Genomic DNA, 12,367 nt, shown 5'->3' with positions numbered 1-12,367 from the left:
AGCTGTGGACAGGTGTGTCAGTGCAGTCGAATGACAGTAGTAAGGACTGGCTTTAGGCATCTGCCCATCTGTGGGGCCCTGTGATAATGTTTTGCACATGTGCACCCAGAAAGATTGACTGCTGGTGTCAATCCAGGGTCTTATAGCATCAGTGGTGGCACTAGCTGGGCAGCTCTAGTGGGGTTGGAGGCAGTAGGGTAGGATTCATGAAACTCCCTTAAAACCATGAACATGGAATAAAAGGTGGCTGATTGTTCAGTTGACTGGGGAGAAAGGCTACACACACTAGTCAGTTTCAGTTGGTATCAGAAGTTTGCCATGGCTCTTCTTTTCTCTTTTTTGCCCCTTCCTTCCCCTCTCCTTCCTTTGCCTGCCATCTCTTCCTGGACAGTCCAGTCCTAAACCTGCAGGTGGGCCACAGAAGGTGGGCAGCCTCACACATCAGGGTGGGGCCAGAGAAGGAGGGCAGTGGCTCCAAGTCAGAGACCGAGTAGGGAGGGGAGGGTGTCCACAGGGATGGCAGCCGGGCGCTGGTAAATAGAAAGTGAAAGTTGCTCGGTCGTGTCCGACTCTCTGCGACTCCATGGACTATGCAGTCCATAGAATTCTCCAGGCCAGAATACTGGAGTGGGTAGCCTTTCCCTTCTCCAGGGTATCTTCCCAACCCATGGGTCAAACCCAGGTCTCCCACATTGCAGGTGGATTCTTTACCAGGTGAGCCACAAGGGAAGCCCAAGAATCCTGCAGTGGGTAGACCTTTCCTTTTCCAGGGGATCTTCCTGACACAGGAATTGCACTGGTGTCTACTCCATTGCAGTACTTGGATGCAATCTCAAAACGACAGAATGATCTCTGTTCATCTCCAAAGCAAACCATTCAATATCACGGTAATCCAAGTCTATGCCTCAACCAGTAATGCTGAAGAAACTGAAGTTGAATGGTTCTATGAAGACCTACAAGACCTTTTAGAACTAACACCCAAAAAAAGATGTCCTTTTCATTATAGGGGACTGGAATGCAAAAGTAGGAAGTCAGGAAACACCTGGAGTAACAGGCAAATTTGGCCTTGGAATGCAGAATGAAGCAGGGCAAAGACTAATAGAGTTTTGCCAAGAGAATGCACTGGTCATAGCAAACACTGTCTTCCAACAACGCAAGAGAAGACTCTACACATGGACATCACCAGATGGTCAACACCAAAATCAAATTGATTATATTCTTTGCAGCCAAAGATGCAGAAGCTCTATACAGTCAACAAAAACAAGACCAGGAGCTGACTGTGGCTCAGATTATGAACTCCTTATTACCAAATTCAGACTTAAATTGAAGAAAGGAGGGAAAACCGCTAGACCATTCAGGTATGACCTAAATCAAATCCCTTATGATTATAGAGTGGAAGTGAGAAATAGATTTAAGGGCCTAGATCTGATAGACAGAGTGCCTGATGAACTATGGAATAAGGTTCATGACATTGTACAGGAGACAGGGATCAAGACCATCCCCATGGAAAAGAAATGCAAAAAAGCAAAATGGCAGTCTGGGGAGGGCTTACAAATAGCTGTGAAAAGAAGAGAAGCAAAAAGCAAAGGAGAAAAGGAAAGATATAAGCATCTGAATGCAGAGTTCCAAAGAATAGCAAGAAGAGATAAGAAAGCCTTCCTAAGCCATCAGTGCAAAGAAATAGAGGAAAAGAACAGAATGGGAAAGACTAGAGATCTCTTCAAGAAAATTAGAGATACCAAGGGAACATTTCATGCAAAGATGGGCTCGATAAAAGACAGAAATGGTCTGTACCTAACAGAAGCAGAAGATATTAAGAAGAGGTGGCAAGAATACACAGAAGAACTGTACAAAAAAGATCTTCACGACCCACATAATCACGATGGTGTGATCACTCATCTAGAGTCAGACATCCTGGAATGTGAAGTCAAGTGGGCCTTAGAAAGCATCACTACGAACAAAGCTAGTGGAGATGATGGAATTCCAGTTGAGCTATTTCAGATCCTGAAAGATGATGCTGTGAAAGTGCTGCACTCAATATGCCAGCAAATTTGGAAAACTCAGCAGTGGCCACAAGACTGGAAAAGGTCAGTTTTCATTCCAGTCCCAAAGAAAGGCAATGCCAAAGAATGCTCAAACTACTGCACAATTGCACTCATCTCACATGCTAGTAAAGTAATGCTCAAAATTCTCCAAGCCAGGCTTCAGCAATATGTGAACCATGAACTTATTATGTTCAAGCTGGTTTTAGAGAAGGCAGAGGAACCAGAGATCAAATTGCCAACAGCTGCTGGATCATGGAAAAAGCAAGAGAGTTCCAGAAACACATCTATTTCTGCTTTATTGACTATGCCAAAGCCTTTGACTGTGTGGATCACAATAAACTGTGGAATTTTCTTCAAGAGATGGGAATACCAGACCACCTAACCTGCCTCTTGAGAAATCTGTATGCAAGTCAGGAAGCAACAGTTAGAACTGGACATGGAACAACAGATTGGTTCCAAATAGGAAAAGGAGTACGTCAAGGCTGTATATTGTCACCATGCTTATTTAACTTATATGCAGAGTACATCATGAAAAACGCTAGACGGGAAGAAACACAAATTGGAATCAAGAGTGCCAGGAGAAATATCAATAACCTCAGATATGCAGATGACACCACCCTTATGGCAGAAAGTGAAGGGGAACTAAAAAGCCTCTTGATGAAAGTGAAAGAGGAGAATGAAAAAGTTGGCTTAAAGCTCAACATTCAGAAAATGAAGATCATGGCATCCGGTCCCATCACTTCATGGGAAATAGATGGGGAAACAGTGGAAACAGTGTCAGACCTCATTTTTGGGGGCTCCAAAATCACTGCGGATGGTGACTGCAGCCATGAAATTAAAAGACACTTACTCCTTGGAAGAAAAGTTATGACCAACCTAGGTAGCATATTGAAGAGCAGAGACATACTTTGCCAACTAAGGTCCGTCTAGTCAAGGCTGTGGTTTTTCCAGTAGTCATGTATGGATGTGAGAGTTGGACAGTGAAGAAGGCTGAGCGCCAAAGAATGGATGCTTTTTGAACTGTGGTGTTTGAGAAGACTCTTGAGAGTCCCTTGGACTGCAAGGAGATCCAACCAGTCCATTCTGAAGGAGATCAGCCCTGGGATTTCTTTGGAAGGAATGATGCTAAAGCTGGAAGCTCCAGTACTTTGGCCACCTCATGCAAAGAGTTGACTCATTGGAAAAGACTCTGATGCTGGGAGGGATTCGGGGCAGGAGGAGAAGGGGACGACAGAGGATGAGATGGCTGGATGGCATCACCGACTCGATGGACGTGAGTCTGAGTGAACTCCGGGAGTTGGTGATGGACAGGGAGGCCTGGCATGCTGCGATTCATGGGGTTGCAAAGAGTCGGACACGACTGAGTGACTGAACTGAACTGAATGTAGAACCCTAGGGAGTGATCAGCACGAAAGTTTTCAGAGGTTTTCCAGTGACTATGCTGGCACTTGGTTTCGTCATAGCAAAGTTTCTGGGTTTTTCTGCAGAGCAGGGTACAGAGAATCATAGTCACTCCTGCTTCGTGGTTGACACTGGTAGTCCCTGCCCTTCTTCTTTGTTCCTAGTTGTCTCTAGATGTCTCGGCTCTGCTTGTCTCTGGGAAGGGTGAAAGCAAAGCAGGTCATTTGTGCAATGTTCTGAAAGGCTGGAGAAACAGGTAACTGATCGTGTCTCTTTTAGTCATTTTTTCTTTTTCCAGCAAGGGAAAATGTCTCAGGTTGGGGAAATGCCTCTTGATGCTGAGCAGTGCAGGCCTAGAGGAAGGGATGATGCAAACAAAAATGTATCTATTCTCCTCTTTTTTTGAGTTATTTTCAAGTGTGCTCTGTTGTATTGCTGACACTTCTTAGACCTATTTTCATTTACTGTGGGCTATCTAATTGTCAGACAACAAAGGCTGGAGTCTCCACTCTGGTGATGAGCCTCCTATCTTGAAGATGTCACTTTAATATTTCATCATTAAAGTGATATTAGCTGTAGGTCTTTTTGTAGATGCTCTTTATCAAGTTGAGGAAATTTTTTTTGTCTTCCTATTTTGTGAATTTTATCATGAATGAGTGTTGGAGCAATCTATTTTAAAACAAAATATAAATTTGAAAGATTGAGGAGATTTTCAAACAGGTTTGCTTCATACGCCTGTCCCAAGCTGAGAAGTAGAGTTGTCTTCTTTCCCCTTCTATTCCGGGGGAAAATGTAGGGGGAAGTGTTTACCATATCATTGCATAATTTTTTTTTCAGAATATTAGGTAGATTCATAATCTTTTGCATAGTTAGTACTACTTAAAAAGCCCCCACCATGTCTACACATTCCTTTTTCCAATTGGTCAGGCTGTAAATATATGTAAAGACCAAAGTAACCTGAGGCAAAATGCAGTCTGCCAAGGCTATCTGGCTGACTGTCACCAATCCCTTCGCTGCATAGCCCAGGAAGATGAACTAGATCATATTCCCTTCTATCCCCCTGGAAGAACCCTTTCCATACTACATGGGTCATTTGTGTTTAAAAAGAGGTTGGAATATGAAGGCTGGAAACCACATCAAGTGGCTGAATGTCTCTTCCACATTCGCAGGACATTCAGGATAAATGTTTATTGTGCATCTAGCATAGGGCCTGGTACTACATAGACAGTCACTAAAGATTTGTTGAATACATTGTTCCCAAATTATTAACACATTTTCCACAACTGTTGAGACTTCCAACACTTAGGTAGGGTAAAACGTGTTTTGCTTTCAATTCTAGGTTTTTGGTCCAATGGGAATTATGAAAAATGCTGTTTCTGTGGCTGAGGATGAACAATGGAAGAGAATACGGACATTGCTGTCTCCAACCTTCACCAGTGGGAAGCTCAAAGACGTAAGAAAAGAAGAGGGTTTTCCATGAGCAACTTAAAGAATAAGGTGGAAAATAAATTCATATCCCTGTCCAAGAGTGGTATGCCAAATTTGAGTTTCCTAAAATGGTTCTTATCTTCACATCCTAAAAGAGACATCGTCAGATTCATAGTAAAATGTCACTTATGGCTGCATGCCCCTGAAAACCAGGTTCTTCTAAAACTTGAGTCTCCACATTTAACTTCCAGTGCTGTTGTGTTTTGTGTCTAGATGTTCCCTATCATTGGGAAGTATGGAGATGTGTTGGTGAGGAACCTGAGGAAGGAAGCAGAGAAAGGCAAGTCCGTCAACATGAAAGAGTAAGTAGGGGTGAAGCTGCTGGTCCTCTGAGCTCCATGGAGACCCTTGTGTTTCCTGCCTTGGAGCCAAATTCCTCCTGCTGAGTTACTCTAGTGACCAAACAGGAGTCAGTATTATGGTTTACAACTCTGACTGGCCACCCGAGAATGAGTGGTGGTTCATGAAAATATCAGAATGTATCTTCTGTGTATGTGAGCCAGGGTTAATTTATCTACTTAACTGTCACCTTGGATATTCTGGGAAACAAAAATACACAGTTTGGTCTTAAGTCAGGGAGCATGATGCCTCCATCTCTGTTGTTTTTTCAAGATTGCTTTGGCTATTTATGGTCTTTTATAGTATTTTTTTGGGCCACAAAATCACTGCAGATGGTGATTGCAGCCATAACATTAAAAGATACTTACTGCTTGGCAGGAAAGTTATGACTAACCCAGACAGCATATTAAAAAGCAGAGACATTACTTTGCCAACAGAGGTCCATCTAGTCAAGGCTATGGTTTTTCCAGTGGTCATGTACGGATGTGAGAGTTGGACTGTGAAGAAAGCTGAGTGCCGAAGAATTGATGCTTTTGAACAGTGGTGTTGGAGAAAACTCTTGAGAGTCCCTTGGACTGCAAGGAGGTCCAACCAGTCACTCCTAAAGGAGATCAGTCCTGGGAGTTCATTGGGAGGACTGATGCTGAAGCTGAAACTCCAGTACTTTGGCCACCTCATGTGAAGAGTTGACTCACTGGAAAACACCCTGATGCTGGGAGGGATTGGGGAGCAGGAGGAGAAGGGGACGACCGAGAATGAGATGGCTGGATGGCATCACTGACTCGATGGACATGAGTTTGAGTGAACTCCGGGAGTTGGTGATGGACAGAGAGGCCTGGCATGCTGCAATTCATGGGGTTGCAAAGAGTTGGACATGACTGAGCGACTGAACTGAACTGAACTGAACTGATGGTTCCATATAAACTTGAGGATTATTTGTTCTAGTTCTGTGAAAAGTACCACAAGTATTTTGATAGGGATTGTGCTAGATCTATAGATTGCTTTGGGTTGTATGGATATTTTGAAAACATTAATTGTTCCTATCCATGTACATGCAGCATCTTTCCATTTGGATTTCCTTCATCATTTTATCGTTTTCATAGTATAGGTCTTTCACTTCCCTGATTAAGTTTATTCCTAGGTGTTTTATTCTTTTAATGTGATCTTAAACAGGATTGTTTTATTATTTTCTCTTTCTTATAGTTCTTTATTACTGTATAGAAAAGCACCAGATTTCTGCATATTAATCATCTACCTGCCACTTTACTGAATTCATTTATTCTAGTTTTTTATTGGAACTTCAGGATTGCCTATATAAAGTATTATTTCATCTGCAAACAATGATAGTTTTACATGTACCCTTCCAATTTGGATGCCTTTTACTTCTTTTTCTTGTATGATTACTATGACTAGGACTTCCAATTCTATATTGAGTAGAAGGGGCAAGCATGGGCATCCTTGTGTTGTTCCTGATTCTAGAGACTACTGGTACAAAACAGACACATATCAATTTAATAAATTTGAGAGCTCCAAAATAAACCCTTATACTTAGAGTCAATTAATCTATGATAAAGGAGGCAGGAATATACAGTGGAGAAAAGACAGTCTCCTCAATAAGTATGCTTGGAAAACTGGATAGCTACATGTAAAAGAATGAAATTAGAACATTTTCCTATACCCTATAGAAAAACAAACTCAAAATGGATTAAAGATCTAAATGGAAACCATTAAAACAGAGAAGAAACAATAGGCAGAATGGTCTTTGCCATAAATCATAACAGTATGTTTTTGGATTTAACTCTTAAGGCAAAGAAAACAAGAGTAAAAATAAGCAAATGACCTAATTTTTAATTTTTGCCTAATTGAACTTAAAAATCTTTTGCACAGTGAAGTAAAATATTGATGAGATGAAAAGACCACCTAGTTAATGGATGGGAGAATAATTTGCAAATGATATGATGATAAGAAGTTCAGTTCGGTTCAGTTCGGTTCAGTTCAGTTCAGTTCAGTCGCTCAGTCGTGTCCGACTCTTTGCGACCCCATGAATCACAGCACGCCAGGCCTCCCTGTCCATCACCATCTCCCGGAGTTCACTCAAACTCATGTCCATCGAGTCCGTGATGCCATCCAGCCATCTCATCCTCGGTCGTCCCCTTCTCCTCCTGCCCCGAATCCCTCCCAGCATCAGAGTCTTTTTTTTTTTTTTTTAGTTTTTTATTTTTTAAATTTTAAAATCTTTAATTCTTACATGCGTTCCCAAACATGACAGCATCAGAGTCTTTTCCAATGAGTCAACTCTTTGCACGAGGTGGCCAAAGTACTGGAGTTTCAGCTTCAGCATCATTCCCTCCAAAGAAATCCCAGGGCTGATCTCCTTCAGAATGGACTGGTTGGATCTCCTTGCAGTCCAAGGGACTCTCAAGAGTCTTCTCCAACACCACAGTTCAAAAGCATCAATTCTTCGGCGCTCAGCCTTCTTCACAGTCCAACTCTCACATCCATACATGACCACAGGAAAAACCATAGCCTTGACTAAACGGACCTTAGTTGGCAAAGTAATGTCCCTGCTTTTGAATATGCTATCTAGGTTGGTCATAACTTTTCTTCTAAGGAGTAAGCGTCTTTTAATTTCATGGCTGCAGTCACCATCTGCAGTGATTTTGGAGCCCCCAAAAATAAAGTCTGACACTGTTTCCACTGTTTCCCGTCTATTTCCCATGAAGTGGTGGGAAAATATATAAATGTCTCATACAACTCAAAATCTAAATAACAACCCAATAAAAAATCAGCAGAAGATCTTAATAGACATTATTTCAAGGGAAGATATACAGTTGAAAAGATGTTCAACATTGCAAATCATCAGAGAAATGCATATCAAAATCACAAAATCAGCCAACACTTGTAAGTTTGGGTGAGGATGTGGAGGAAAGGAAACTCTGGTACAAGCTGGTGGACTGTAAATTGGTGCAGCCACTGTGGGAAACCATATGGAGGTTTCTCCAAAAGCTTAAAGAGAACTATTGTCTGTGTTCCATCATGTCCCACTCTCTATGACCCCACAGACTGTAGCCCACCAGGCTCCTCTGTCCTTGGGATTTCCCAGGCAAGAATACTGGATTGGGTAGCCATTCCCTTCTGCAGGGGATCTTCCTGACCCAGGGGTCGAACCAAATCTCCTGCCTTGCAGCCTGAGGACTGTGATATGATTCAGGAATTCCACCCTGTGTATACATCCAGGGTGTATGAATACACTAATTTGAAAAGGTGCATGCACCCCGTTTCTTTTATCAGCTTTACTTACAGCAGCCAAGATATGGAAGAATGTAAGTATCTGTCAGTAGATGGATGTTGAAAGAAGATGTGTCACACGTGTGTACACACACACACACACACACACACACACACACACACATATACACAAGAAATATTACTGAGCCATATAAAAGAATGAAACTGTTCCATTTCCAACAACATGCATGGACCTAGAGGGCATCATGCTTAGTGAAATAAGTTAGAGAATGACAAATGTGGCATGTTATCATTTATACATGGAATCTAAAACTAAAATGAATAAATATCAATATAACAAAACAGAAACAGACTCACAGTGTAGAAAACAAAGTGGTGGTTATCGGTGGGAAGTAGGAAGGGGAGTGCACGATAGGACAGAGGATTAAAAGGCACAAACGACAATGTATAACATAATTGTGCCACAGGGATAGGCTGTACATAACAAGGAATGTATTCAGTATTTAATAATAACTTTAAATGGAGTATTTAAAATCGCTCTTCTACACCTGTAATTAATGTGATATTGTATGTCAACTCTGGTTTTGCTCTAAAAGGGAATCAGCTCTGAGCACAGGTTCTGTGGTAAGCTGAGACCCAGATCAATGTCCCCTTTCTTGACTCCCCAGGAAGAGTGAATTTACTCCCTTTGCTCTGCTTAGACACAGTCCTTATACACCTTTTATTGCCCATAGTCAAAGCACACTACTGTCCTTTGTCTGATTGTGGGTTCTATCCTTCTATGACTGAGCTCCTTGAGTTTGGCAGTGGGGGCGTCTAACTTGCCTTAGTGTCCCCATCCCCCCAGCACAGGGGCAGTTGCATCATTCACACCTCAGGAGTGAGTGATAGTGGCAGGCAGTCTTCCGTGATCCAGCAGGTGGTTCTCAGAGAGTGTGGCTCTTGACCTGTCTTGCCTGGGCATCTGATTTTATATGATTTTATTGTTGACTCTGTTGGATATGGATAGTCAGCTGGTCCCAATTTTAACTGTGTTTATCTTTCTCTACTCAGCATCTTTGGGGCCTACAGCATGGATGTGATTACTAGCACATCATTTGGAGTGAATATTGATTCCCTTGGCAACCCACAAGATCCCTTTGTGGAGAATGCCAAGAAGCTCTTAAGATTTAATATCCTCGATCCATTTCTTCTCTCAGTAGGTGAGTGTCCTACTGCATCTTTTTCTGTATTCCTCCTTCTGTCCCTCCTTCCCTCTCATTCTTTCTTCCTCCCTTCCTCCTTCCCTCCCTCCCTTCCTTTTTCATAGGTTTATTGAGATATAATTCACCAATTTAAAATAGGCAATTCAATGGTTTTTATAACCTAAGTGTCCATCGATGGATAAATGGATAGGAAAAACGTGGTGTGTATACACACATACACAAACACAACAGAATACTATTCAGCCATAAAAAGGAAGGAAATTCTTCCATTTGCAGCAATGTGGCTGGACCTCATGCTAAGTGAGATAAGTCAGACAGAAAGACAAATACTATATATTGAATCAAAGGAAGAAATCCAAACTCATAGACAAATAATGTCAGATTTTTGGTTACCAGAGACAGTTTGGGAGATAGAATTGGATGATGGTGGCCAAAAGGTACAAATTTCAGTTATTACTTAAATCAATAGTCCTGGTGTGATTTGCTTATAGGTATCCAGTTGTCTTAGCACCACTTATTGAAAAGCCTGTTTTGTCTCCATTGAATGGTCTTGGAAACATTTTCATTGTTCAGTTGGCCATAGACAAGTGGGTTTATTTCTGGATTCAGAACTTTGTTCCATGAAAATATGTCCATCCTTAGGCCAGTGCCACATTGCCTTGATTAATGTAGCTTTATGGTAAGTCTTAAAATCAGGAAATGTGAGTCTTATAACTTTATTATTTTTTTCAGTAATATTTTGTCTTCTCTGAGCCCCTTCCAATTTCATATGAATTTAAGCTCAGTTAGTTTATTCAAAGAGGTCAGCTAGAGTTTTCTGTGTGTGTGTGTGTGTGTGTGTGTTACATTTACGTTTATTAAAAACTGCTACAAACAAACAAAGCCTGTACAAAAAACTTGCAACATCCACCCCTGTGGAACTTGTAAGCTCCAGCAACATTATCGCTTAGGACTTCACATTCCCCTGCCTTGGCCTCATAGTCTTCCTCTGTCACGTATCCGTCTTCCTGCCCCACCGTAATCCTTACTACTTTCTTGGGAGACATTATCGCCTAGGACCCCCTCTTCCTCTGCCTCTGCCTCGGCCTCGTCCTCTTCCTCGGCCTCGGCCTCTTCCTGCAACAGCTTCCCTTTTCTTAGATTTCACCTTTGGTTCCACATCCACGAGCAGTGTATCCAGAGGTAAGCTGTCTGGCAGAATAAAATACCAAATGTTATTTCCTCGAATACTCAGTGTTTCCAGCTGTACAGGTTCTCTGTTCTTCAGGGTCATTTTCACTGCTTTAAGATGTGTATTCATACTGACGTCTACACCTGTGATTGTTCCATGGACCTGTGTTCCATTCTTTAATTCAATGGTTACAGTTTCGTGACTCAATTTCATCAAAAATCTCACGAGCTTCATCCTAAAGGCGCCGTCACCCTTTCCGCCCGATAGTACACGAAATCCGACCACCGAGAGCCGAGGCTGGGCGTATGAATGGCCGGAAACACTTACTCTCGGGGATCCCAGCTAGAGTTTTGATAGGGAATATCTTATATCCATCAACGTGCCATTTTGACGATGTAAATGTTCTGATTCATGATGATGGCATGTTTTTCATCTACTTCCATCTTAAATTAGTTCAACAAGGTTTTAGGTTTTCAGAGTGTAAATTTTACGTCTTTTATTTTATTCCTACTTTTTCTATTCTTTTTTGGTGTTATCGTATTGGAATTATTTTCTTAATGTCACTTTATATTATTTATTGTAATATAGAAATACAACTGATTTTGTGTTTTGATCTTGTATCTTTTTTTTTCTTTTTATTTTAGTTGGAGGCTAATTTACAATATTGTAGTGATTTTTGCCTTGATCTTGTATCTTGAAACCCTACTGAAATTATTTATTTTTTTGAATAGGTTTTTAGTGGTTTTCTTAGGATTCCCTGTATAAAATATCATGTTTAATTTCTTTACAATATTGTATTGGTTTTGCCATACATCAACATGAATCTGCCAGTTTTGCGTAGAAGTGGTTGAAAAGGCTTCCTTGTCTTAATCTTAGAGAAAATCATCCAGTTTTTCATTATTAAATATTAGTGTTAACTATGGGTTTATGTAAGTTGTTAAATGTTTTTCATAGATTCCTTTTATCAGGTTGATGAAAGTCCCTTTGTTGCTGTTTGCTGAGAGGTTTTTTTTTTTTTTTTTTTTAATACCACAAGCATGTATTGGATTTTTGTTACATGCTTCTATGCATCTATTAGAAAATTGTGTGGTCATTGTTTATTACTCTATTGAAATGGCACATTATACAACCTTGCATTCCTGGGATAAAGTACACTTATGTATGATGTATACATTTTTTTATATGTTAGTAGATTCAGTTTGCTAGTATTTTGTTGAGGATTTGTGTATCCATGGTCATAAGATAGATTGGTCTATAGTTTTTTTTTTTTTTTCCTCTGCCATCTTATTCTGTTTCTCACACCAGGTTAATACTGATTCTGAAGAATGACTTCCAGAGTATTCTGTCATATTCTATTTGTTTGATGAATTAGTGGAAAATTGGCCTTAATTCTTTAATTATTTGAGTAGTGTTGAAACCATCTGAACCTGAGCTTTTCATTGTCAAGTTGTGGATAGTTTCTTGATTAT

The 12,367-nt window shown here is 40.9% G+C and overlaps 2 protein-coding genes across 2 annotated transcripts in view; one reads left to right on the top strand and one right to left on the bottom strand.

Annotated features, from left to right (window-relative positions):
* The window catches only part of CYP3A24 (cytochrome P450 CYP3A24), a 45,306-nt gene that overhangs the window by 13,520 nt on the left and 19,419 nt on the right, over positions 1 to 12,367 (top strand). The window contains 3 exon segments of the mRNA NM_001129904.1: positions 4,786 to 4,899; positions 5,148 to 5,236; positions 9,576 to 9,724. Of these exon segments, the coding sequence (NP_001123376.1) occupies positions 4,786 to 4,899; positions 5,148 to 5,236; positions 9,576 to 9,724 (352 nt within the window).
* LOC121817857 (small nuclear ribonucleoprotein Sm D1-like) lies at positions 10,566 to 11,229 on the bottom strand. Its single transcript, XM_042240273.1, has one exon. The coding sequence runs from the start codon at positions 11,130 to 11,132 to the stop codon at positions 10,773 to 10,775; it is 360 nt and encodes a 119-aa protein (XP_042096207.1). The 5' UTR covers positions 11,133 to 11,229; the 3' UTR covers positions 10,566 to 10,772.

The sequence above is a fragment of the Ovis aries genome, chromosome 24 (genome assembly GCF_016772045.2).
Source record: "Ovis aries strain OAR_USU_Benz2616 breed Rambouillet chromosome 24, ARS-UI_Ramb_v3.0, whole genome shotgun sequence".
NCBI classification, from domain to species: Eukaryota; Metazoa; Chordata; class Mammalia; order Artiodactyla; family Bovidae; genus Ovis; species Ovis aries.
The sequence above is the reverse complement of the archived record's forward strand: the minus strand, read 5'-3'. Positions and strand labels throughout refer to the sequence as shown.

Bases quoted from the DNA above. Each gene is read 5' to 3' on its own strand.
- LOC121817857 (XM_042240273.1), bottom strand. From the start codon at position 11,132: ATGAAGCTCGTGAGATTTTTGATGAAATTGAGTCACGAAACTGTAACC.